Source organism: Carassius gibelio, chromosome A15 (assembly GCF_023724105.1).
Source record: "Carassius gibelio isolate Cgi1373 ecotype wild population from Czech Republic chromosome A15, carGib1.2-hapl.c, whole genome shotgun sequence".
NCBI lineage: Eukaryota > Metazoa > Chordata > Actinopteri > Cypriniformes > Cyprinidae > Carassius > Carassius gibelio.
The window spans coordinates 14,151,848-14,179,770 of NC_068385.1; the positions used below are offsets into that span (position 1 = coordinate 14,151,848).

At 37.3% G+C, this 27,923-nt stretch overlaps 1 protein-coding gene across 2 annotated transcripts; it reads left to right on the forward strand.

Moving 5' to 3' along the window:
- Positions 1–197: 197 nt before the first annotated feature.
- Positions 198–27,511, forward strand: exoc3l2b (exocyst complex component 3-like 2b). Of its 2 annotated transcripts, none has more exons than XM_052616961.1 (13): positions 198–380; positions 8,090–8,572; positions 12,279–12,496; positions 17,975–18,629; positions 19,899–20,013; positions 20,392–20,502; positions 20,958–21,058; positions 21,634–21,747; positions 21,826–21,961; positions 22,412–22,534; positions 22,961–23,116; positions 24,691–24,812; positions 25,802–27,511. In XM_052616961.1, exons 2-13 carry the CDS (start codon positions 8,112–8,114, stop codon positions 26,079–26,081), a joined length of 2,592 nt encoding a protein of 863 aa, XP_052472921.1. In that variant the 5' UTR covers positions 198–380; positions 8,090–8,111; the 3' UTR covers positions 26,082–27,511. The 2 variants fall into 2 exon arrangements, with proteins under 2 accessions (XP_052472921.1, XP_052472920.1); XM_052616960.1 differs by lacking the exon at positions 198–380 and adding an exon at positions 4,118–4,281.
- Positions 27,512–27,923: the final 412 nt, after the last annotated feature.

Consider the following 27,923-nt stretch of genomic DNA (forward strand, 5'->3'; position numbering starts at 1 on the left):
AAGAACACATATCCATGCCAGTCAATAAAGAAATAAACAGAGTAATTAATTTAGTCATAGTGCCCATGATCCCAGAGGCTTAAAAGGTGGTGGGGGAAGCTCAGAGCTGGTGGAAAGGAAAGGGGATGGCCGGCTTCCTGAGGAAAAAGCATCGTCTTTTGCACTCCAAAACAACTCAGGAAGCGACCATAGCTAGCTTCGGACACACTTTCAGTTGGACGGCTGCACATGTATAGTTAGCTACTCTCTGAGTTGGACACTTACAGTAACTGTCTGACAAACTAACAGACAAACATACACAGATACAAAACCTCTGGGACACTGGGATGTCCCCGCTCTGAGTCTTTTAGGGATTTACCAACGCTTCACTGCCAGACAAGGTAAGAAGAACGTTTTTCTGGTTTGACGGGGCTTTCTGACTTTTCAAAGGTTCAAAATTGCTGAAATGACAAGTGGAGGCAGTAGTTTAAATGGCGTGGGGTTCACCTCTTTCTCTTGGGTGAAGAAGGTTTTTTTGATGTCTCAGTGCCAATGTATTACATTAATGTCAGGTATACTTCAGTCTTTTCGTACCCTTCTTGTATTAACAAAACTGGAAAGCTGTTTTGATCTTTATGATTGAGGAATATGACTAAATACATCTTGATTTATTTAGCATTGTCTATGTCCTGATGTTCACATGTGTCATGTACTGATTCTCATTAAATCACTTTCTCTGGACGTCTCGGCTCAGTGGACTGAAGTCAAAGATACCAGACTTTGTAATTTCCCTTCAGATTTGACTTTGAGCATCATGTGGGCACTTAACTGATACTAAAAATTCTAAACAACAAAAAAACAAAAATCCCCCAAATCAAACTGTCAAAAATGTTTTCATGTTACCTTGAATTGCATAGGCCTAACAATGTGCAAAATTAATTTGCATTTAAATGACACGGGAAACCATGTTTTTGTTTTTCTTAAATAAACAACAAAAAAAGTCTGAATTTATTTGAATAATAAGTGTTTTTTTTTAGTCTGGCGAATGTGTTCTTTAACCTTGTGTAGTTTCGTTCTCTTTTGATTCGTTGGATTGGATGGGATTTGTTTATTTGTTTGTTTCCACATATGCATCTGCCTTATTTGAATAGTTTCTGCTAGTTCACAAATTAATATGCCATAGAAAGGTGATTCTCAGTTGGGGGCCGGGGCCCACCAGGGGGCATCAGCAAACTTCCAGGTAATATTATGTCATATACAAAAAATAATTCAATTTGGTATATCTTAATTAAAATGATAAAAACACTTACATTTAATGTACAACACCATACTATCATGATCATTCTTAACATTCATTATATAACAAAACCAGATAAAAAAGTAATACACTGTAATTACTTAGAGAAGAAAAACACCTGTGCCAAGAGTAAACAGACAATGCTGATGACAGAAAACACATGTACTGCAATAACAACCATAAAACCATTGACAAAGCCATGCCATAATCAATCTTTCCTCACATGCTGACTGATATCTTCCCCCACAAACCTCTCAAATTAGCTTTAACCTGACCTGCTCAATGTAAAAGGTTACACTTGTGACGTCCATCCAGTCCATTCCCGCTTGCAGATGCCCACACTCCAGCGAAACGGAATCAGGATGCTACCAGCTAAAATGGGCCCTATAAAGGATAACCCCGGTTCCTCTCCTGGCATCCACCACACTGGAGTGTGTCAATAAGGCTGTGGCTGATTGCTCGCTGTGGCCAGGGCTGCTGTTGTAGTGATATGACATAGAGCACTTCTCTCAGCACAGATGCAGAGGGCTTTTCCTGTGGTCCATATGGAGCAGCACTGCAGGATGCAGGCAGCCTCTGATTGGACCATCCCCTGCTGACCCTTCACTAAGGTGCCAGCAAGAAGTTGCATAATAGTAGTGACAAACAGGGATGTGAACACACCACTTTGGGAGAGAAACTAACAATAGTGTGTTTTAATGTAATGACAGTAGGACTTCACATGCAGCAATGGACAGACATTTAAAAACAGCAGTAATGTCTTTATTTAAACGCATTTTAAATTAATGTAAATGATATAAAATATTTTTCACTATTTATAATGAAATAAATAAATATTTAGTCTCATTTAAATAAACAGGTTTTGCAGATTCAAAAATATTGTGAACTATGCCATTAAAATAATTTTTTAACACTAGATTAGATTAGATTAGATACTTATGATTATTATTAAATTATTAAATTTTTATAATGTAAAGGTATACACTTAAAATAAATAAATAAATGCACAAATATGCATTACTAACTGTACATAATAGCAGAAATAATAAATTATAAAAAGTAAATATTTTATGCAAAATACTTCATACATATTTATAACAAGTGTATTTTACCAGTATAAATGGGTCTTTATAAATTATATTTTATAAATAAATAAATACTTTATGATCTGATGTTTTAAATAAATAAATTGCATACAATTATTTTTCATAATGTTTTTATATTTAAATATAAAATAATAAGAGATAAATTATAGAATAAATACTAAATAATAGAAATGAAATATTTTACACATATTTATGATAACTGTATTTTTACCAGTGTATGGTCCTTTATAAATGATGTACAAACATTTGATATTAGATTTTAGAAAGAGAATCCCTCACAAAGAGGGTAAAAATCTTGTTTAAAAAACATTTTACATCTGAAAAACACAAAATGTGGCCAAATAAAAACATGGGCCAGATTGTCCTTTTGGATCACTTGATGAGAAATATTTGAAACTTCGCCAAGGTGAACATCGTAGGCAGAAGAGGAGCAAAGGATGCACCAGCAAACACACACAACAATGACAAAGTTAATGTTATTTGATGCTATTTCCTGCTCCCCGAGCCAAGAATTCACCCCAGTTTGCAGCTTCTCTTTATACAGTGTCTCTTTATTTAGTGCTCGTCTTAGATGTGGCGCCAGTTGTGCTTTCCTTTCCTGGTTTTGCCCAATCAACAGGAATAAGTATGTGATGTCCTCTTTCAGTTTCAGCTGAAAAATGATGCATCTAATAATTGCATAATTAGCAGAGACAAATACAAGGTCAAGGACATGAGAAAGTGCATCCATGAAGATAAGTGAGCTGCAAAAGCAAAAAAGAAGACAAATGCTTGACCTTTTTGAAGCCTGAAAGTACAATATGTAAATCTTGTAATTCCGTCCATTTGATCAGGCCAACTGGTCAGCGCTCTCATTTTTAATGTTAAATAGCCATGTCAAGTTTGTGACCTGCACAAGAGTCCCTGAGATTCACTGGAGGCGTGACATTGCAATCCTTTGTTTATGCATCAGCGAATAAGCTATTCTGTACTGTTCATCATATTGTTGAAGGAAACAGATTTCATAATACTCAATGGGCTGCCAAGATGCTTAAGACAACAAATGTTTGGAGAAGCTCACACTCCTCCAATATGCATAGTTTCTTTTATTCAGGCCTTGTTCAGTTGCAATGTGACCTCCAAGACACACTACAGAGCCATTTCTTTTGTTCAGACAAAGGGATACAAATTGTCTGACTTCTCCTTGGCACGTGTGCTGCCTGTTTTGTGAAATATAAAAATGTTAATCGAGAGGGGGAAAAGCGGTGAGGTTACCGATCAATTTTAATGACCCATGGCCCTTTAAATCGCATATACCTTTAAATAACTTTAATGAAGAATATCCTAAATACATGAATACAGTACATGATTTCAAACTATCTAAACAAACACACATGCACGCACGCACGCGCACACACACACACACACACACACACACACACTAACTCTATGTAAATCTTTTACCGTAAAAGTTTTCAAAATATATTTTAAACAACAACAACAATACTCTAATAATACATTTTAAATGAATAAAAAAAATTTTCTCAAAGTCTTTTTAATTAACAATTTTGCTGATTTCATTTTTAATAGATAAATGCGATTTATCATTATAATTTTTTTGTAAATTCTTAAATAGTTTAAATAACATTGTATTTAATTATTTTTAATTTATTATTATTATTATTTTAAATTCATTCAGTAGTTTACTGCTCTTGTGTGCTCGCGGATGAATGTGTTTTCTCTTAGTCCAGCCCACGAACTAAAGCAGAAGTGCTGCCAGCGCAGCTCCACATCACTTGCTCTGCTTTACGCTGCTGGCGTGGGTGAATTTCCTCGATAATTGAATAAACATCTCATTATTTCATTCAAATAATTTTTTACTTCTGGTTCCTGACATGAAGATCGATCGACATGGACTCTGTAAGTTTTTATTTTCCGTTTGTTATTATAAAGTGTTTAATTTCACTGGACCTGTAGAGTTCACTGTAATGAGCTCTCGTGTAATTTATAACCATGTTAAACTCTGAAGACTTCACCGCGTGTAATAACGCTGCAGTTTTTATTGTTCACAACTTTGATCAGAACTGTGTTAAATAAATGAAATATTGGCGGATTTTATTACTACGGCTATGTTGAATATTTCTTTAAAAAAATGATGAATTAGATCGGTGGATCGGAGGCGTGATACTTATAAAACATATAATATAAATATCTCATATGAACATATGAACAAAACTGAATACAACTCAATTAAATCCCCATTTACACATCTATATATATATTATTTTTCAACCTTGTCAAAAAAAAAAAAAAAACCTACTTTGGCTGATTTTAAAAGTAGCTGACTTAATACTTTTCTCTTTCTGCTTATTAAGTAAAATGTTTAGCCTTCCCGTTTTTTAAAAACGAAACATTCCATCCTCATTCACAGAAGATCTCATGAGGTAGGCTAACTTTGTTCTCCTGGTGTACAGTTAAAGATTTACTCCCAAGGGAAAGATAATATATCCTGGAAAAGCACAAGCCTTTATAGCGGGGCATACTCCAATGTCAAGATGGACGACTAAGATTTGCTAATGTTGGTTGCGTCAAAACAAGTAATCTGACCTTGTGGTACTCTTATAATGATGTGCTTGTTTTGAGTTCATAATATACTGGTGATGAATGATGGCATGAGGGACCCTTTTAACACCGTCCTCAATCACTGTTATGGCTTCAATGACACGCAAACTAAAATCTATCTATCTATCTATCTATCTATCTATCTATCTATCTATCTATCTATCTATCTATCTATCTATCTATCTATCTATCTATCTATCTATCTATCTAATTAAAACATATAGGCTATAAACAGTTCTCTAAATTTCTATTTCACATGCGTGCATTACCCCATGACTTCAGGAGCATTGAAACTTCACCTTGGGGAAAGTCATTGGGAGGTTGTCTTTGGCTTTCTCCAACATTCCAGTGCTTTTCCTTTAACCAGAGCCTGAAACCCAAAGCTATAACAGAAGCAGTGCCTCTGCCTGTCACATATTAAGAGCAGTCCTCCCTCTGTTTGAGTGTAGCCCAGCCCTGCTGTAGACTTTGAACCGTGCTGGCACTGCAGTCTGTGTCTCCTTATCATTTTGAAATGGTAGATGCAGATGAGGAGGATTATGGTGCAAACAGAGTGAGACTAAGCTTATGTGTCTTAGATTTCACAAGATTTCAGTATTTTGGCATCCAAAGCATCACTGACCCTAATCAAAAAATACAAACAATAATATAAAATATAGTCCGGGGGGGAAATGAACTGTTAAAATGCAGTAAATCCCATTAATTGGTCAACTGTTACTTATCACATACAGTGAAAAAAACTGTAAATGGTTTAAAATGTCAGTTTTCAACCAGCTTTGTATTTTTACAGTCTCTGTAGTATATAAGTAAATTAACAATGTGTATATTTTTCCCGTCCACTGAAGTCTCAATATGGGTCATCCGTCAGACTTTTGACAGCTTGATGGTTTTTGTGAAAACCACAGATCATGATTCTGAACTTTTGTAACCCCGGTTCATTGATAGTCTGTTCGAGCCCAGTGCATTATGGTCATTGAAGTTTTCCTACCTTTTTTCACCACAGTCCTTTTTCTCTGTTTACTTTAGTTATGTAGCACTGATTAAAAAAAAATGTTTCTACTGCATAGACAGCCAATTTTTATTACAACCCCATCTTGTCAGCTGTGAATTGTTCTTTTATTATCACATAATATGTAATTGTACTGTAAAATACTACATCGTTGAAAAACTGTAAAAAAGCATTCCCTGAAGTCCCGGTGTGGCACATCAAATCTGATTATATTTTATTAAATTTCTTATGTTATCACAAATGTACATTAGAGTGTTTTGTGTTACATTATCTATTTAGTTAATGTTCATTGCATTTTATTATAGTTAATATCTGGTGTTTGTCTGTTGAAAAAACATACTGTATAGGCACCAAGATGTCATCCCATAATACCTGAAACATTGTCACTGTATTTTCTATAGTGAATTTCGGACAATCACAGCTGCCAATATGTTTTTACAGTGACATATAGATTACTTGTCTGATTTCTTCTTGAATTTATCCAGTTATCCACTTATTAGATAATGCCAGGGGGACCTGTCCCTTTTGTCCCCTACCTGAATGAGACAGGAAGAGGAGTTGGTCTGGGAAAGCGGTAGTATGGCTTTTATATCTTACCCAATGATCTAACCCGAGGTTCCATGTTGGCTCCAGTGTAAGGTTTATAATTAGAGCTGGAGTTTCAGAGATTTTTTTGAGAGAGGATGATGATCTGCAATAGAACTTAAAATGCCGTAAGACATTTCAGTCACATTTTTCTTATTAACTCAACTTGTAAATCCCCTGTTAAACAGTTTAAGCATAAATGAACACTTGAGCGGTTGCGTAACTTACAGTACTTTCTCCTCATTCACTCCATTTGCTGTGTAAATTCCCTTCTTGTTTAATAATTAAATCCCACTGATGATTCAGTGATCAAGTGACAAGTCAGGTAAAAAAAATGAAACATCTCTCATCATTACTATAAGCACATGCCATTCTAAACCTGCGTGACTTTAATTCTTCTGTAAAACACAAATGTTTCAGTGTTTTTTTTGTTTTGTTTTTTGTGCATACAATGAAAGACTTTCATGGCCTAACTCATGTCTTCCAGTGTGAATGATCATGAAAGAATAAGCCCTGAATGGTAGGTGACCCATATGGAAAAATCATGCAGACATAATTATTTAGGAAGCCACAAACAATAGACCCTCTATAGGAATGTAAAGCTTGTTTGCTGTTATACAGTGAAATTGGTCTACAGGCTACTGTATGCAATATGACTTTAATCTCAGATACATATTGGTAATATAATATATATATTTTTTTGTGAATTATTTTTAAAATTGGAGAATGTCATTTTTATATCACAAGGAAGCCAGGTAGATGACTGTTAATCCAAAGTTAATCATTCATTAAGTATCATCCCTTCGTATACACACACACACACACACACACACACAAATTATCAAAACGGAAGTGATTCAGCGTTGTTCCTATCCCCTTTTGTCACTATAGCCATAAATATCCAAGAGGGCTATTCTAGTTTAGAAGCCTTTGAAAGAGGCAAATATGTTTTCTTGAAATAGACTCAGTTCATCAAGTTGAAGCCTCCTTTTGTTTATTTACACAAGATGAGTTGTGTCGTGAAATAAAGTGTCAGATATAAGTCTTGGGTGGCTTATTCTAGCCAGAATAAATGGATGTTCTCATTCAGAGGGCTGTACGTGTCATTTTTCTTCCCATTGAGTATAAAAAATATTTGATGACCCTTGCAACATCAAATGTTCTCTTCAGTATTAACCAAAGGGTGTGCTTCTGATTCTACCTATCATAAAATCATTAATCTTTCATTTGTAAACTGTCAGATCTGTTATCTCTGTTATGTAATACTGTTTTCAATGCTGATATTGCGTTGATATTGCGCTCTTTTATTTCTATGTGCATTGTACTATGTAATTTCAGATGTGTTGTAAACTGGAAAAAACCAAGGACTGTTTTCCTAAAAAGTAAAAGTGCCAGTGTACTGGCCTGTGTGGTAGTAATTTCCTGAAGATTAGATCTGTAATGGATGAACAGTTCATACTGGTAGTGGTGATGCTGATAGAAATGCATTTAACTGTTTTATCTCTCTTCCAGCATACATCCTCCCAGCGCAAACATGCCAGTCCTTAAGAACCTCCCGTCTCGGCTGAACGGAGGCAGGTTTAGCGTGGATTTGTCGACTACACATAGTGAGTTCATCCTCAGAAAAATGAGTCTTAACCTCAGTCCATTTAAGGAGCCTGGCTCAGATGAGGACTGGCCCAGAAGAAATGGAGGCTCACTTCTGGATGGGCGTGTGCCCCGGGACAGAAACCCGTTTGAGGATGAGGAAGATGAAAATGAGGCCAATGAGGTGCGGCGTGGAGGATCAGGGAAAGGAGCCTCCATCAAAGGCACCCTGGAACGCATGAAAGGAGTCTCTCCCCTCAAGACCCTGGGCAAACTGGGCAAGAACTTGCGCATGTCTGGCAGGAGCAAAGGAAAGGACACCCCCTCCCCACACGGCTCTATAGGTTCGGCCTCACCCATGCAGAGGAAGAAGAAGGGCAGACGGAGTTCAGAAGGGAGCTTACTTAGGTATTATGGGCTGCAAAGAATTTAAAAGTTCCAATTCCTCTTAATGATTCCTTAATGGTTGATTAATGAGTTCATTACTTCAAGGTTTTCTACACAAACTCTTAACAACTGTTTGGGAGTGGCATAAATGCAGTCCAACAATAGACCTTTAAAGGGATAGTTTACTCAAAATAGACAATCCAACAAGGTTATGAAAGCATTGTATAGCAAATTCATATGAATCAAGTGCCTTAATCAAAAGTTTTAGAGATTAACCAAATTCTTATGGCTTTGGAGTGACATGAGGGTGAGTAACTGATGACAGAATTGTAATTTTGGGGTGAACTATCACTTTAACTTGAAACTGCATCACACACACACAAACAATTATATATATATATTGATTACACCATTTTTAGTGCTTCATGGTCATGGTCTATATATATATATATATTAGGGGTGTAACGATACGCGTATTCGTATTGAACCGTTCGGTACGACGCTTTCGGTTCGGTACGCGGTACGCATTATGTATACCGAACGGTTCGTTGGAGTAATTAATTATATTTGAAAAAAAAAAAAGAGAGAGAGAAAGAAATATAATGATATGCGTTCAACAAGGTAGCCCAATAACCCAAACAACGTAACAGGCAACGCCCCTGACACTCCCGAAGAAGAAAAAAACACCATCTTATATGTTTATGTTAGGCTACTCAGCAGGCGCTCGCTCACTCAGTACGCGCTGAAGGCTCGTTGCAAAATAGCCAATGCGTTTAACAGACTAGAAATGAGAAGATCCTCCAATAACCAACAGGTCTGGTGTTTGGGTGCACTTTGGATTCCCTTTAAGCTATAATGGTGATGGCAAGAGAGTGGTGGATAAAAAAACAACGGTATGTCGCATCTGCAACATGACAGGGTACACCAGCGGGATTACAAAAAAAAAAAAAAAAAAAAAAAAAACCAGCGGGAATATCTGGGATATATGCGTCAGTACTATCTGGGAAAAGACGAAAAAAAGGAGAAACATGCACGCAGCAAACTATCCCTGCAGCATTTAGACACTATAGCTTACAGGGAATCCAACCCAAACACCAGACCTGTTGGTTATTTTAGGATCTTATATTTCTGGTCTGTTAAATGCATTAGACATTTTGCAACGAGCCTTCAGCGCGTGCTGAGTGAGCGAGCGCCTTAGGGGCCGTTCACATATCGTGCCTAAAAACGCATGGAAAACGCTAAGCGCGTCTTTCTCCTGAGGCGTCTGTCTTTGCTAAGCAACAATGACGTGCTCTCTCCATGAGACGCGGAAATTTCAGCGAAGGATAAATGGATTTGCAGCTCTAAAAATCGCTTGCAGTAGCTCTGCTACTGAATTTATTTCAAAATTGCAATCCATATACAACTATGATCAGCTGTTCCTTCATCTTGGCTGAGCTCTCAACGTTGTTACGGGAAAGGATGAAGCTGATTGGTTAGTTCTTGTCACATGACCCGCGGTGCGCTTGCGGCATTCTGAAAAGTTGAGATGTTTTTACATTTTGCTGTATCTAAAACGTATCGAACCGAACCGAACCGAACCGAACCGTGACATCAGTGTATCGTATCGAACCGAACCGTGAATTTTGTGAACCGTTACACCCCTAATATATATATATATATACTACAAATGGTGTAATCAAGTCTCCCTGCACTCCCCAGTTGCTTGAGTATTTATGAATATATATGTAAAATATATTAATTCTGTATATATTATCAGAATCTTTAAAGCAATACTTTTATATTACTCCAACTTTTCTCAAGTTAATCTTAATGTATCCAACGGTGGAACTAATCTGTGAATGTTCGATATAGAATAGAATAAAAATAACATAGTGTAGTATAAGCGGTAAAATAATTTTCACTACTGACCAGCTTGTTTATAATTACAGCAGTACATTAAAATAATATGGTAAGAAATACCAGTTTACAATATCAAGCAGCATAAAAGAGCTGTTTTGTTCAGCTAAGAACAGAACAGAAACTGGACACATTTAGCTTGCAAATATGTTAGGAAGGTAGATAGCAAATAACTACATAGACTAAAGAAACTTTACCAAGAGTTAGATGTCTATTTCTTAGCTGTTCTCTCTCATTTGTTAGGTTAGTGTTCTTGAGTATTATCTGGTTTCTCTCATTGGTCACATTTTCATTCCTGAGGGTGACACACAGCCAGTGTTGTGCCTGAACGTGTTCATTGAACGATAGTTCATATTAGTTCATATAGTTCATATTTTGGGCGACCGTGAACTGACCGTGCTGTATTAATGCCTGATGAATGTTACTGTCAACTCGTTCATTCTGGTGTCTGTGAACGGCACGCTCTCTCAGGTTAACTTCGTTCAATAGGGTGCCTGATTTCTATAGAGCCTTCCAAGCGAAAACCCGGCTAAAACACACCGTAAACGGGTCTTAATATGTAGCGGAAAAACACCCAATCTGGCAACACCAGCCACCAATGTCGCAGCGGCGTACGCCGCATGCGTGACGCGTCATCCAAAAAAAAAAAAAAAAAAAAAAAGCATGGAGGCGACAGCAGCATGTAGCAAGAAGGCGTAGGATCATTTAAAAATATGTGTTTTAATAAAAAATAATGTGTTTTTGACAAGGGCGGTGAGAATGGGAGATAAAGCATTAAAGCAACAATGGGGAAATGCTGTCCCCTCAATGCTAATGTAAACCCTGGTTGGATAAGGATTAAAAATTGGATATGAAGATGAAATCTGACACATAGCTTCATTGTTAAAACTGATAAAATAATTGCTGTCTGTGATTCTATATGGGCTGTTGCAATAATAAAAAAAAAATAATAGCTCGCAGCAACATATGGCGCAGCAACATATGGAAAAAAAGAACTATGAACTAGTTCATTTTTGGAACTGTGAACTTAGTGAACTTAGTTCAAAATTTTGTAGTTTGAACTATTAAACTGAACTAGTTCATTATAAAATTTGTGAATTTAACTTTGAACTAGTTCATGAGAAAGTGAACTTTCCCAACACTGCACACAGCACTGTGACTGCAGTCCGCAGAAGAACACACAGCAGCTGCTCTGTCGTTTCCGATCACTTTCTGAAGATAAACAACATGCTGTTGTTCCCTTTGTTTATCCACTTAACACAGCACACATCAAACGAAAGCACTTCCTCGCATCGAGTCTTTTCACAATTTTACCTCTTTTAACATCATTTGCAGATATTGTCAGTGCTTTTCCCATCTTTTATGTACATCTTCTCAGTTTTTCTACATTCTCTACAATATTTTAAGTCAGTTGTTGTTGGCAAGATGCAGACAAACTAAGACCAGTGTCTTTCCTTTAGTGGACTGTGTTGTTTTCTTCATCTGTGTTTCTATGGCTAGTATTTGTGCAGAAAAGAACTGCAACTCACAGCAGAAGATTTGTTTGAAGATTGGCTCATTTTAATGAGATTTAAATGCATGTTATATGTTATATAAGCTCCTCAAAAAAGACTTATACTTATGGGAAAAAAGGCAGCTGAAAAGCACTAAGATGAGAAAGAAACATAGTGAGATAAACATTTTAGGACTAATAACTTGAATCCCAATGTTTTTTTATGTGCTGATTTATTGCAAATAGGAGGTAATTTTGCAGTTACATTTGTGGCCACTAGTAGAAAAGACACTGTTCTCAACAGACTTCTCCTCATCACCTTTCTCCTTTCTATAGAATGGCCGGAAAGTGCAAAGATCGCATGGAGAGCTTTACCAATGGTGACCTGTGCTCAGAAACTGATGCCGACTCTACCAGTCGCAGACTCTCCTTCATGAAGATGGTGGGCAAGGGCAAGATGAAGAGGGAGTCCATGCAGGACCACTCATCTCAGGGGCCTGAGGAGGAGCCGGTGGAGGAGGTGCCCGAGGTCAAACCCAGGGAGCCACTCTCAGGTAATAAGTCAACTGAATATGAAGCTGTGCATTTGTAGAGTAACCATTCTGCAACTCATAGACTCATATTCCTCACGGTACATAACATTAAACAGTAAACATTCATTGGCAGTTTAGCTGTTTATTTAACAGTTGTTTTGTAATTGTAATACAGTATTTATGACTATACTTTTGAAGCCTAAATGTATTGCCCTTCTAGAAACTCTAAAGTCTCCATAACTGTGAAAGCATTAATAAACAAGGGATTATATGCAATTATAAAACTATCTTTAATGGTTGTTCCTAAACTTTTGACCACAGCTGCACTGTACCAGAGGTTGATTGATAAGCTTGTCCTGCATGAGCATAGTACATGAAAGGCAGGAATTTGCACATGATTTCATGCTCAGGTTTCAGGCGTTTTACTGAAAGACAAGGAGAGATAAGGTTCAAAACCAGCAACAACTTGCAGGCTCTGTTGGTTCAAGAAAACAAGCAAAAAGGATGTTAATGAAGGATCAGATTAGGACCGTCAACCTACAGTAACAATACCACTTGCTAGAGGTACAGTCCTGGGCTGCTTGCAAACATATCTTCAGTTGTAAGTGGTTGCTTGTTTGTGCATTTGTTAAACAGTCAACAGAGTTTAGTGGTGTTCAACCTAGAAGAATTTCTTTTCAGCCCTACTCTTACACAATTGCTCTTACATAATTACACAATCATTTTAAGCAAGACTCTGATTAGCATGTTCATGTGTCTTTGATTAGAGTTGGAACTAAATTTTGCAGAAAGACTGATAACTAGGGAACATGCCTCTCAGAGCGGCATGCATTTTAGCTGATTTTCAAGACTTTTCTGTTGTTTTCACCATACGGGCTAAAGGGCTGTCAAATTTAAAACCATCAATCTCTTCCCCTTGTGTAAATGAAGCATGGAACATGATAAAAGAGGAATCCGAGCAAAGGGGAACTGAATGTGCCCCACAGTGTCATGTTTGGTCATGTCTTTGCTTTGTTTCAGCAGGGGGGACAGGGTTAGTGATTCTTGCTGGTTTGCATGTCGCAGCTGACACAGCACAAAAAGCACTTTTTATTTGTGTATTTAGCCACATTATGTTGACGGGAAACCTTCTTGTGACCTCTCGCAACAGTCATGCGGGTTTACAAGTTAATCGTTCAGTAACTCTCAGCTGAAGAGAGTGGGTGAATAGCATTTATGTTGATGCGTTGATCAGATGCCACTACAACATTCCAACAGTGAACACGTTTTTCTTAGTTTAGTCTGCTTTTAAGTTTCTTAAGTATTCCAGGAGAGTTCTTCTGTATGAGCTTAAATGATAGGACTACTTCTCATTTATTTTGCAGACATAAGTGTTGTGACAAAAAGAAAGCATTGCACCATCCACCCAGCTGTTCTCAAGTGGCCCCACATTCCTGAGTGGCTTTAATGATTTAACTCACAGATCGAGAGCCTTTTTGAAGAATGCTATCAAACATCTTCACAATGATGCATTAAAAGAATATATGGGACATAAGTTGCGCTTCAGATAACTTGTAATGCCACACATGCCTTGTTCGCTGCACATGCAAGAAAATCCAGAAAATGGAGCAAAGAACAGGTCGGGGAATGCTGTTTGTGGAGGGTGTTTCAAATTTTTAAATGTCAGCTTCTGCTGCCAGAATCTGATTTCACTTTAGTAGGAGTTGACAAAGCATTCTCAATCCCATTGCCTTGCCAACAGGCCCCACTGTATACAGTATACAGCAAATATAGGATATTGTATATACAGTTCCACCAAGGGTACTAATCTAGGCATTTTTTTAACAACAGTACCATCCTTTCGAGGATGTCACAACAATATAATGAAAAAAAACATGTTCTTGGTATACGAAGCATGTTGCAACTTAAACTCGTTGTTTTGTTGTGTGTTAAGAGAGCAAGGTCTATGCTGCGTTCGGGTTGCTGGTATTTACCAAGACTGAAAGAATATAGTTGTCTTAGGGATTGGCAGAGTGTAAGATGACATCTAACTGATTTGATAAAGAAACCATATAGAAGGGCGTTTACCCCTCGTCCTAGAGAATGATTTCCAGAGCTTTCCAAATTACAATCCGCAACATCCAACCATAAGCCATAAAGACAGCTGAGAACCATTCTGTCATGGCCACCATGGAATCCGTATCTTGAGTGGAATGTTTGCAGTCAATGCATTCCCATTTATGAAAGCAAATATTCCTTCATGCAAATTGGCAGTCACCCGTGAAAGGAATAGCCAACACTTCCACCTCATCCAGCTATTGTCCAACATTTGGCAGGAGGATTTGTTAAGGCATCTCAAATAAACCAACATTAAGTGAGGGCAGGGTAGCACTTAGAGTAAGGTGGAGTTAGCATTTTCCAAATGGTCCAATTTAGGTTTGTTCTATCGATGTTGGCCATGTCCAATAAATTAAGAAAGGGAGTAGGACCGATCGGTCCTGAGAAGGATCATGAAGTCATTTTTGCAACCTTTGGGTCTCCAGTGGCAGGCGAGACCAGTTGTCACTTGGAAGCCACTTCATCTCACTTGACCTGGATGTTGAAACAAAATTTTAGCATGTGGAATTCCTTCAGGACGGGCTCAGTGTTGCTCGAGAGGCAGGAAATACAATCATCCTCTATTTATTAAATATTTCAATTCTGGGGAAAATATGTCTATACTGCACATGCTGAGCATTAAATAGGGGAAATGAATCAAATAAATGAGAACAGGAGTTTCTGTGGGCTGCTATTCCTCAAGTTCTTCTGTTTCTTGTGCTTCGGCTTGACAGGAGGGTTTTAACTCTGAAACACAGAGGGTTAATGGAAAATAGTCCCGAACCTGTGGCACAATGAAGAACAGATCATATTGCATTACATTCCTAGAATCAAGGCTAATCTTTTCCTTGTAACGGCTGATTGAGAGGTGTTGGTTGTGCAGGTGTGTTGGAGCTCTGTTAGAGGATATCTTGCTTAGTCAGATCTTTTCAGTCGAGTTTAAATCATCAGCCAAAAGCAAACAGTGTTATGTCCTCTTGGAAGTTGGAGTGGTGGTATTTGTGTAGCGTATGTGCCAAATGTGCCCTTAAAAGGCAATACTTCAATCCCTGTGGTTTTCATTAAGGAAGGGTGGTGACATGTCCATGCTTAAGTGAAGTATGCTCCGCACCATGAATTTAGTGCGTGAAACTCTGTGGAAACAAAGAGCTAGTGTTGTCCACTGTACAGCTCAGTGCATTTTAATGACTGTGGGATAAAACCATTTAAACGTGGATTTCAACTTCTGGATCATTGCTTTTCCAATAGTAATGTCTATCATTCCAACCAACTGCATATATATCAGTACTGTTCAAAGTGTGAGGATGGTATTTTTAATATTTCAATGTAAGTTTCAATATATAAGTATATATTATATAACACTAAACTTTGTTTTACAGTTAAAAAGTTTGCAAAAGTCGCAGGTTTTATGAGCCGTACAAACAGATTGATTCATGCACAAGGGTAAACAAACAGTTCATTGCCCAGAATGCAATTACCTGCTGAATTTCTCTGAATTGCAATGCAGTAAATTCCAATTCCTGTTATTCCCATTTGTATTCAACTTCCTCTGGGGCATGGCCACTTTTATTAATATTCTCATTTATCAGTTAAAAGGAATCCAGTTCTTTAACTCTTCCTCTCAGACTGAAGTCTACAAGGTCAACTTTTTCTTCCTCCAGGTATGAACATCAGTAGTCCGGTCTCAAAGTCAGCGAGATGATACAGTGACATGTTGTCCTTGGGTGGAGGACTTTTCACGTGAATGAGTTGCAGAGGAAATGACTCTTAAGTTTTAACAGGGATTTTTCCAGCTTGACCCCCGTCTGTGTTAGTAATAACCATGCCGGTATTGTATTTTATATTTAGATCTCCTTCCGATGGACTGGCACACTCGGGCTGTTATTATGCGAGACGCTTGAGAAGGTTGTGGGGTCTGTTGTGGCATAACATTTATTTGAAAAAAGAAAAAGAAAAAAAAAACTGTAAAAATGTACTTTATATTATATTATTGCAATTTATTTCTATTTACAGTTTTTCTATTATTGTACTGCTGTTTTTACTGTGTTTTTGATCAAATATGTCACCAATATATAATATTCACTGTGTTAATATGTAATATGAATGATTTATAAGGCTCGGCTAGTCTTTTCAGTAGATGAACTTGTAGACTTCTTGACTTTCCTTTCCATACTTGAAGCTTGTCAAAATCTATCACCAGTAATCGGATCAATTTGTTAGCCCAAGTAAATGTGTTCATCCCAAAGGAAATGAAGGGATATAATGAAGGATGGGTGTGAGCGCTGACCTCAGTGAGGGCCTGTCTGCTTCATCAAAGATTTCTTAGGAATGTCAAAAAGTGCTGCTACATGTAAGAAACACAAGTGAGATCATTATAAACTATAGCCAGCAGAGTGCATTGGCAGTCTTTTTGACCATCTGGAAGATATACTGCATTTATGTTGTAGGTTTAATGGCATAAAATCTTCTAATGGGGGAATTTTGAAGAACTTTATTGAATGGCCAAAATAATGTTCCCATATACATCCATCTTATCTAATTACAGTGGTCCTCAGGTTCAAGTTCTCATGATTTAATGGACAAGGACATTTTTTGGGATAATGCCATTTTGTTTTGCCTCGTCTTAAAGGTAGTTTGATAAATAACTTATATATATATATTAGTTATTTAAAGCCTCAGCAAACTACCTTTAAAACTCGCACTTTATGATTTTATACATACACACACATGCGAGTTCAAACTAAATTATTTTGCTCTTTTAGTTTTTATTTAACAGAATTATCATTGGTGATTAGAGCATGGTCCAGATCCCAGATTCAAAAAGAGCTTTAAGTTAAGTTAAATTTCATCCCCTTGGAATTATAAGGTTCTATCTGCATTCCGAGTAGTTTTGAGATAATGAGCTTCAAAGTTTTTGCATTACATATAACTGTGTTGATAGAACCTTATTGGGTTTTTTTAAATAAAAATCCCATAATGTATACAACATAAAAAAAAATCTATAACATAATATAAATATGTTGTCACAGAATAACAATATAGGAATAACTCAATTTTGACAGAAATGTCAGATAGAACCTTATAATTCCAAGGGGACGATTTATAAATTTCAGGTGTATGAGTTCAAAGTTTAAAGTAATTGTTCTATGGCTAGGCCTGTCATGATCATGAATTGTGTGCTTTAATTGTGATTAAATATTTAAAGAAGACAATCAGAAGAATAATGCAGAAGTGCAATCATTTCAAAAAATTTAATTATGGAAAAAGTTATAGAAATGCGCATTTACTGTAAAGAAAATGCAGTTTCATAGAAAACATATCAGCATACAGTTTGAACATGAGGGTGACTAAACAATGAAAGAATTCAGTATTCTGTCTCTGCTGTGTGACTAATGGATAACCTCTTTTTCTTTGTTTTTTCAGTATTGGAAATCCTGCAGTTGGTGACAAAAAGAGATTTGTTTTTGGCTGACACTCACATTCTGGAACTGGAGCAGGAGTGTAGAGAGGCTGAATCCCCAACAGCGGGTTGCACTGAGGATTTTAGCAGCCCCAGCAGCAAAGACAGCAGTCGGCGCAAAGCCAAAGATGTGGAGCTGCTGTACGAGGCCCTGCAGAAAGAGTTGTGGGACGTGGTGAGGGAAGCTCTGCGTTGCCCCACCGCCGGGCCCAACCTGGGCCTGGTGGTGCAGGTGCTCCAGCAGGAGGAGCAAGCCGATCGGGACTGGGCTCAGAGTGAAGGAGCTGCTCCAGGAGGCCCAAGGCCGAGGGAGTTCAAGAAACGCTGGAGGGAGGCAGTAGTCGAGTTGGCTGATGCAAACCTACCCCAGCATGAAGAAGCACTGGCAGACGAGCTCGCAGCCTATCTGGATAAGCTAAGAGTGCGTATGGTGGAGGACCTCGGAGCGGCTCGGCGTAATGTGGTGTCTGTATATCCTGTAGAATACAACTCCTTCCAAGTGTACACAGAGAGCTACCATCAGGCTGTTACCCGTCGTCTCCAATCTATCACTAATGGAGATCTGCAAATCACTGACATATACTCTTTACTAGACTGGCTCTACAACATTTACAACAGGTAAACACCAGCAGTTTGACTAGGATCGTTCACTCAAAACAATGTGATTCAAAAGCTGTGTTAGAAAAAAGAGAGAGAAAAAATTGGGGTCAATAAGTGATTTTTGTTTTGGAAGAAATTAATACTTTATTCATCAAGGATGCATTCAGTTGATCGACAGTAAAGACATTCATATTGTTTAAAAATAGTAAAAAAATATATATATTTTTTTAAACTGAGAAATGTATTACAGTTTTCACCAAAAAATAAATAAAAAAATAGCTGTTGTTGTTGCTGTTTAGCAGCTGTTTTCAACATTGATGATAGTAAGAAATTTTTCTAGAGCATCAAATCATTATGTCTGACCCTGGACCACAAAACCAGTCACAAGGGCCAGTTTTTTTTTAATTGCGATTTATACATCACATGAAAGCTGAATGAATATGCTGTCCATTGATGTATGGTTTGTTAGGATGGGACAATATTTGGCAGAAACACAACTATTTGAAAATTTGAAATCTGAGGATGCAAAAAAAATCTAAATATTGAGAAAATCTCCTCTAAAATAAAATTGTCCAAATAAAGTTCTTAGCAATGCATTTTACTAATCAAAAATCAAGATTTAATATATTTACAGTAGGAAATTTACAAAATATATTCATGCTAGATGATCTTTACTTAATATTCTAATCATAAAGACATAAAAGAAAAATCAATAATTTTGACACATAATTTTTTTTTTTTGCTATTGCTACAAATATACCCCAGCAACGTAAAACTGGTTTTGTGGTCCAGGGTCACATATTAGAATGATTTCTAAATGATCATGTGTAATGATGCTAAAAATTCAGCTTTGCATCACAGAAATAAATTATATTTTAATATAGATAACTTATAGTTATTTTAAATTGTAATAATATTTCGCAATATTACTGTTTTATTGTATTTTTAATCAAAAACAGCAAAATAAACAGTTATCTTTTGTTTTTGTTTTTTGTTTTTTTATCTTTCCATAAATTCTGAACGATATAAAAAGAAAATCCGGTGGCAATGTACATCAGCAATGGCCTGTTTGTATTTTGTATTAATTATTAATGACTGTATCCAGTTGTCAGTCCACATACAGCAACAGCAACCTTAAAACTGATTGTTATAAATAGCTTCTGGTTGATATGAGGAGGTGAAAGCCACTCTTGTACCTTCCCATTCCTGTTCCTTCATAATTCAGTGTTTCCTTATGAGTGAAGTCCAGACTCGGTTTGTGATTTGCTCTTCCTGTTGTTGCCGCAGAGATGTCCTTGGAACAGTCACCATAACAACACCCATTAACCTCTCGCAGCTCGGCCCACTGCTGCCGGCGGAGACGGTGGAAAAACTCCAGCTCGACTGCCTCAACTCAGTCAGGGTAAGAACCCAAATCCCCAAACTTCATCCCCATTTTCTGTGCACACTGAACAACAGCACATCCTGTCCACTCAGAGAGATGGCTGGTCACTGCAACCTGCACGGTCAATTAGACTGCGGCATTTTGGTGTCAAAGAATGGTTTTCCTGTCGACATTGAACACTACACAATAGGTCAATAGGTTTCCCCTTCATTCATTAAGCAACGTGAATGTTTGGGCTTTTACTAATCATTTAGCTCATCCTGAAAATAGTGACATTAGTCTAAAACAATGTCATGCATGATAACTTCGAACATACCCAATACTGGTGCCAATATTGCCGTCCCCTGTCACAGCAAGGCCGCTTTTAATGAGCTGTTGAGATGTTGTGTTTTCCAGGGGAAAGTGACCAATGAGCTGTCTCAGGTTTTGGAGGAGGAGGAAAAGAGATGGCTGGACACCCTGAATGTCGAAGAGTATCAGTTACCTCTGGCTTGCACTGTTATTCAGGTCAGCGCATGGACACATGCACCATTTATGCCCATTAATATCAAACAGGATATTGTGCTAGACATATGGTGACATCACATGTTACTTTAAATCCATTTTCTCAGTACTGATTTTGTGTATAATAGCCCACTGTTCCTGCCCGTCTGCAATATTTGAATCAGGTTTTAGACACTGGGTCTGTTGATAGAACCCAAAAAAACATAAGACATGTTGAATGTTATCCGTGCACCTCCGTGTAACAAGAAAATCGTCTCCTAGCTGGAGCTAAAATAAATAAACATTTCCCATCGTGCGCATGTTTCCATTACAGCACATTGTTTTTGCAGACTCTGTATTGCACCCTAGTGGTCATGAATGAAACTAAGCAAATATATTCCAGAAAGTAGTCACTTTGTTAAGATTATTGAGCAAGATATTTCAAGACTAAATTGAGGAATTATGCTTTTTGATTGTAGAGTCTACAAGAAGACCTTGAGAGATCTGCAGCCATAAACAGAGATTTGGGCTCACGTGTTGCTCAATGCAGTCTCAACGGACTGGCAGATTTCTTGTACAGGTGGGAAAGTGATACTTGAAATGTGACACTGACGCGCCAAAATGAATACTTTTATTCAGCGAGGATGCATTCAGTTGATCAAAAGTGACACTTAATACTTTTACAGTTACAAGACATTATTTATTTCAACTACATATGGCACTTTGTGTTCATCATCAAAGAAAAATATCACAGTTTCTAAAACATTAAGCATTTATTAGCAAATATTTAGCTGGTTTCCTATTTTTTTTCAGCCGTTTGCATATTAGAATGATTTCTGAGGGATCATGTGACCCTGAAGACTGGAGTAATGATGCTGCAAATTCAGCTTTGTCATCACAGGAATAAATAACATATAAAATGTACTTTTAATTTGAATATTATTTCACAATCTTACTGTTTTCCTGTATCTTGGACCCTATATGGGGCTCCAAGATAGGTGGCCAAATTATAACCCATCAATGACCAACCCTTTGTAATGTCGTAAATGCCTAAAGAAATGCTTTTTTCATTTATTAGATAAATATATTCCATATCTTTAGTTGGATAATTCCCAAAGAAATGTGTCAGACTATCATGCCATCCTTTTGCTGCAGTTTTCAGCGAAAGGTGGAGATGTTCCATGAGATGCTCGTAAACACCTGTGGAGAAAATGAAGAAGGTTACATCACAAAAACAATCGCGCTTGTCAACTGCTGTCCACCTTTCAGGTAGGCTTTCTCAAAGTACTTTATTTATATGATTTTAAATTATTTAAGTGTTTTTGTAATATAAACTGGTGTGTTTAGGAGCTTTGTGGAGCGTTGCGGCCAGTGTGACCCTTCGACCAGCGAGGACTCGATTCGTAGAGCCAACACAGCTCTGGACAGGACAGTCAACCTGAGTGTGAGAGTTCTGAGCGACAGACTTTTTGAACATATCAGGGTGAGGCTGCCACAGATCACCCCACACTTCATCACATAGACATGTACACACGCACATGTTTGTCAGGCGTATCTGTCCAAGAATATAAAGAATATCTTATCAGCATTTCCCCTATGGGCCGTTCTCAAGGATGTTGTTTTGCACAGCTACTCTGCCTCTGAGACACTAAAATAGCAGCGCTATGTGAAAAACACTAGATGTTTTTGGCCTGACGCCAAACAGTATTCAGTGTCTGCTGTACAGATTGGCATTACCAGCTCTCAAGGGCCACATAGTTTCGCTGCATCCTTTTTTTTCCAAGATGGGGCTCTAACAGGAAGTTAGCCGCTCTCTCTTGTCTCTAAAAAAAAACGAAAGCCCTCACATCCTGGTGAGGGCAAATATAGTACATTTTAGTCTAGTGTGTACTGTGTATGTCATTTCTAATCAATTCTGTCTGATTTCATATAGCCCTTCTTTGATAAGCTGATTAAACGAAAATGGCTGAGCAACACTGAACCTTTTGAGCAAATCGAGGCGTTCATAAAAGAGCACTTCAAGAGGTTTTGCAAGATGGACAAGCCACCTTATGAGGTAAACTAAGATGCCAGTGACATGAATATCCTCCCTCGATCGAATTAATATAATAAACGATTCTTAAAAATGTGTATTTTCACTGCTTTGTCAAGTACATTTTGATTCTTTAATCCTTGTATCCACACAGACTTTAAAATTCGTATTAGTACATCACAATTCTGAGATTAAATATTTTTGTACAATTACTGCTAAAATCTATATAGCTGTCTTTCTCAGCCTTTTCTTTTTACATAAAACAATTTCAGCCCAAATAACCTGTGTGTCTAATTGTCGATTTAGCCATATAATAGAGTAGATGATGTGCAGACAGTCAGGCATAATCCCAAAATAAACTCTTCAGGGTGAAATAAGATGTTTCTCTTTCAAATATGATTATGTTGGGATTAATGTGAGAGAAACCTCTGATTTCCTGTGTGCTCCCAGGTCCTGGTTGGGGAGGTGCACCGGCGTGTGATGACTGAATATGTGCGGGCCATCATGAGGGGCAGAATCATCTGCACATCACTCAAAATGAGGAAGAGAATGGCTGGCCGCCTTCGTGATGAAGGAAAGCACCTCAAAACACTCTTCAAAGAGTTGGTGAGTCACTTATCTGAAAGATCCTGCTGATTATCCGTTATCTCCTGCTGAACTGGGGTGCATTTCCCAAAAGCATCGATAGGTAACTGTGGTCGCAAGTTCCATTGAACTATTGGATATGCTTGGGACAATAACTGCTTTTGTGAAAGCCAGCCCTGTTCTGTTAAAAGAATGTTAGTTTTTATATTTTTATTAATATTTCGGATGTAGCTTTTATTTGTATATTTTTCGGGTTTTATTTGAATTTTTTAGTTTCTTTTTTTTTTCGGATTTTGCTTTAAGATTTAACTAATATTAGTGCTTTAACTGAAACTTATTTCAGTTACTTTCCAAGGCAAATTTTTTAATTTTTGTTTATTTTTATTTAACAATAACAACCCTGCTTTCAGCAAGATATATGCTATAAATTATGATATAATTATAAAATATGCTAGTACTGGTAAATTAAATATATTTGAGTGTGATCAGCAGAGTAAAAAAAAACATTTTGACATTTCTTTCTTCTGCTCTTATGCTATTATGATTTCCTGTTTAATCACAAACGTGTGAAACAACTTAACCACCTCATATGTTACTGTAACATGGAAAATTACTGGACCTTTAGGAAATGTAAAGTTGTTGTTTTTTTGTTTTTTTTTACTGTTTTCTGAATTATTTTAGGTAACACTTTATTTTATGGTGTCCTTGTTACACGTTACATGTACTTCTTAATAACTATAAACCATGCTTACTTACATGCAACTAACTCTAAACCATCTCCTAACCACATAGTAAGTTAATTGATATTAATCAGCACTTAAATGTATAATTACACTGTAACAAGGGACAAAGTAAATTTAAAGTATGACCTCATCTAATTTTTATTTGTTTGGCAAATATATTTTTCTCATGAAATCCTTATTCCCAGATTCATCCCACTTGCCAAAATGCCATGTCCTGTTTTTAATCACTTAAAACCCGTCTACAGCCGACAACTTTCAAAACAAAAGAGATTCTGAAGAATGGGCACGTCTGGAGCGGGCACGGAGGCAGATGGCCAAACAGGCCCTTGGCTCCAAAGGGCATCTCTGTGACCCACCCAAACGCTCCTTTCCCCTGTGCAGCGTCCGCCCCTTGCTTCAGTTAAAACATCCGTTTGTCACCTCGGTGGACAACAGGATGCCTTTGTTTATGGAAGAATGTCCTGGCCCGGGCCTTTGAAGTCATGACTTGCCTTTAAGGTCAAACTGGGAGTCAGGAAGAACCGCCTCGGTGTCGTGGGCATACAGATATTTACCCTCAATTGGAACAACATGTGCTCCTAATCCTCTAGGTTTTTATTTTTCCAGAGACAAGGGTAAAAATAGCCTTTTCTAATTGTATGTTGGAGTCATTTGGGCCCTGTGGTCTTTGGCTGTGTGACAGAAGTCATTGTACAATGCACTTTTGGAAAAAGTCTATAGCACCAGGCAGTTGTGTTTAATCTGAACGTTCATCTGCTGATAGAAATTCCAGTTGCTGATCGGTTTCGGCATATGAAGGATTCTGTGGATCCAGTGACAGATCTGATGCTATCTTTGTTTGCCCCCATCCAGGAATCCTCCGCCTCATGGCTCGACAGCGCTATTCCTCACTTATCGGAGATCATTCTCTTGGAAGACACTCCCTCCATCCAAATGGAAGTTGGCATCCTGGTACGGGAATTCCCTGACATACGGTGAGTGTCTTGAGGGACAGCATGCCCCTGATACGATCGAGTTCAAAAAGCAGAGATCTCAGGTCATCTGACAAAACATGCTCCTTCTGTTTGACAGCAAACGAGGGGCTTGTAAAAGCAAACAAGACCTTTTAGGTTTCCTGATTTTTATGGGAGACTGTTTGGTTAGCCTAGATTCGCATGAAAGGTGTACAGTTGTCCAGCTCTGGATCCTCGCAAAGACAAAGCAAAAACACAGGCATCCTGCCAGGGCCTGACCTAAAGCGCCATGGTTTAACCTAGAGAGGGCAGTCGCCTAATAAAGAGCCCTATACGGCTGCAGAATCCAGAGGAAACTCTCGTTTGTGGAATGTGTGCTAAAAAAAAGCCTGAAACTTCAAATACGTGACCCAGATGTGCTGCAGGCTCCATTGTTTAGCATTAGCAACACCTTTGGGTTTTAAAACGGTGAACATTTGGAATCTTTCCAATCCACTGTATATATCTTCACACATTTTATGATCTTGGGAAACTCTGAATGATCAGGAGCCAACTTTAAATGAGGATTCTTTGCACCGTGTTTTTTTTTTTTTTTTTTTAATATCTTTACTGCCACTTTTAGCAGTTTTGACCTTAACTTTGTCTTTTTTTTATATTCCTTTTACAGTTTGCCAAATCTATAGAATAAACTTCAAATTAAAGCTCTAGTTTAAAACATAACCTTTTTTTCTTTGTATTTGAAAAGCTTTCTGTTTAGAAAAATATTCAAAGTTATGAAAACCAAAAAATATTTTCTGTAAAAAAAATAGGCTTGTACTTTAGACAATCAAATCAAATCAAATCAATCTTTTTCAGTATGGTGTCAGTACTGACCACTCACCATGAAGTCATATTACTGTTCTGTTTAATTAATGCAATATTTTACTTATTTAGACATGTATTATTACACTGTACATTTATTGTTAATATGACAATATGCCTCATACATGAATCTTTCTTGTGTTTGGAAGGAGGAAGCATGTTTCTGCCATGCTCAATATCCGTGGGATGACCCGACAAACAGAAAGGCAAGAGATCTTGAATATAGTGAAGGACATCGAGAACAGTGACAGCGTCATGCGGGTGTCCCGTGACAGGGCTCTCTTCGCTGAGGTGCCAGTGACGTCAGAAGTGCACTGTCTAAATGTAGGCCTGAGCCGTGTCGCCCTCACCGCCTCGTCTCTCTTCTCCAGCATACGGTTCCGACGCAGAAGGACTCCAACCAGGGAAAACCAGGAAGACATGCTGTAAACCATCTCAGGTGGAGCACTCATGGAGCACTGGAGCAATGCCCATCAGCACAGCATTTGTTTCTTAAATGTTTGCATGTGCCATTGTCATATCATAAGGACAAATAGGAACATCTGAGAAAACTGAGAAAATGACACTACAGTTGGCATCACTACAACTGTTTTTGCACAACTAACTAATTTCAAAGGCTATGGAATACAGTGGCACCGAAAATGAATGTCTTTGCATTCAAAAAACTAAATATAAAAAAAATATAGAAATTATTATATTAATAAAAAGCTCATTTTAAAAGCACACTTTTCAAGAAAAACATTTAACAGAACATTTTGTGGTTGTAAAATGTTAGTGTTTATATGTCTCTCAATAAAATGTTTAAGGACCAGTTTGTTATTAAAAGGCATTGCAAAAATGTCAAAAAGACTTCTGTGAAAAGGTCTAGCCTCATTTCATGCCTAATGCAATGGAACTCATACATTCTGTGTATCTAGAAATGGCCAAACAATCTTTGGGGCCACTATATATATTTTATTTCTGGCATTGATGTGTGTTATTGTATGAATATATAGTGCAACCATCCTTAAGAAATGTCTTTTATGATCTTAAGTTGCAGGGGTCCGAGTGCACATTGTAAAAATATATATAACTACTGATCAAAACACTTATTGGTTTTGGGATTGATGTTTTTTTAATCATACCATTTATCTTCCTGACTTTTGTGACAGTAATTGATAGTTATGAAATAGTTTTTTTTATGTTTTGTTTTAGTTGCACATGACTGAAGACTGATTTTAAGGTACTATGCAACTGCAATTATCTGTAAGCTTTTTTATCACATTTAAATGGATCATTTGTGGTCCAGTCTTCTATCATCTTGTCTTGAAAGATTTTTTTTTTTTATCACTCAGATTTACCTGTGAAAAAAATCAAGAGGGAATATTTATGTATTGCAAGACTTATTTATTACACCAGTAATTTCATTGATCAGTAATAAATACTGATAAAACCACAATAATGGAAACCAATCCAACGACAAATAACTACAACCAAATCAAATTAGTGAAAATTCATGAATAATTGTATCACTTTAGAGACACTGTGCTCAATGTACTGCCATAGAAGTTTTGGTTTGTTTACCTAAAATCCTGATGGACGAAACTTTTCAAACATTTAAGGATTCTGCATTTATTTAGTTTGTCTTCCAAAAAAAAACATTTTTCATCCGTCTTGTGTTTTCAGCATATGTTTGATGAGTCTGTATATGTTGCTGTGCGAGCGCCTTTGAAAAGAAAGAAAATTTCAGTAAACTTTAGGGTACTCTACATATGAAAGACTTAAGACTTTGACGTAAACTGCTTTTTTGGTTATAGGAATATAATATTTTACAGTGTATATATATTAAACCATATATGAATAAATGACAGAGGATCAGATTTTTCAGCCTTTATTTTGTCTGTGTGTGTGTGTGTGTGTGTGCTCTTGTTTATGTGACATATCAGGACACAACTTTGTATAATTACATGAGTATGACACAGGTATTACAAGGAGAGGGTGACTTATGAGGACATGACCCATGTCCACATTTTTCAAAAAGCTTATAAACCATACAGAATGAGATTTTTTGTTTTGAGAAAGTAAAAATGCACAAAGTTTCCTGTGAGGGTTAGGGTTAGGGGTAGGGTTGGTGTAGGGCCATAGAATATACAGTTTGTACAGTATAAAAACCATTAAGTCTATGGGATGTCCCCACTTTTCACAAAAAACAAACGTGTGTGTGTGTGTTAAATACAGCACCATGAGAAAATCTTCCACTGACTACAACAGTAAGTCAGATACACTGGGAGC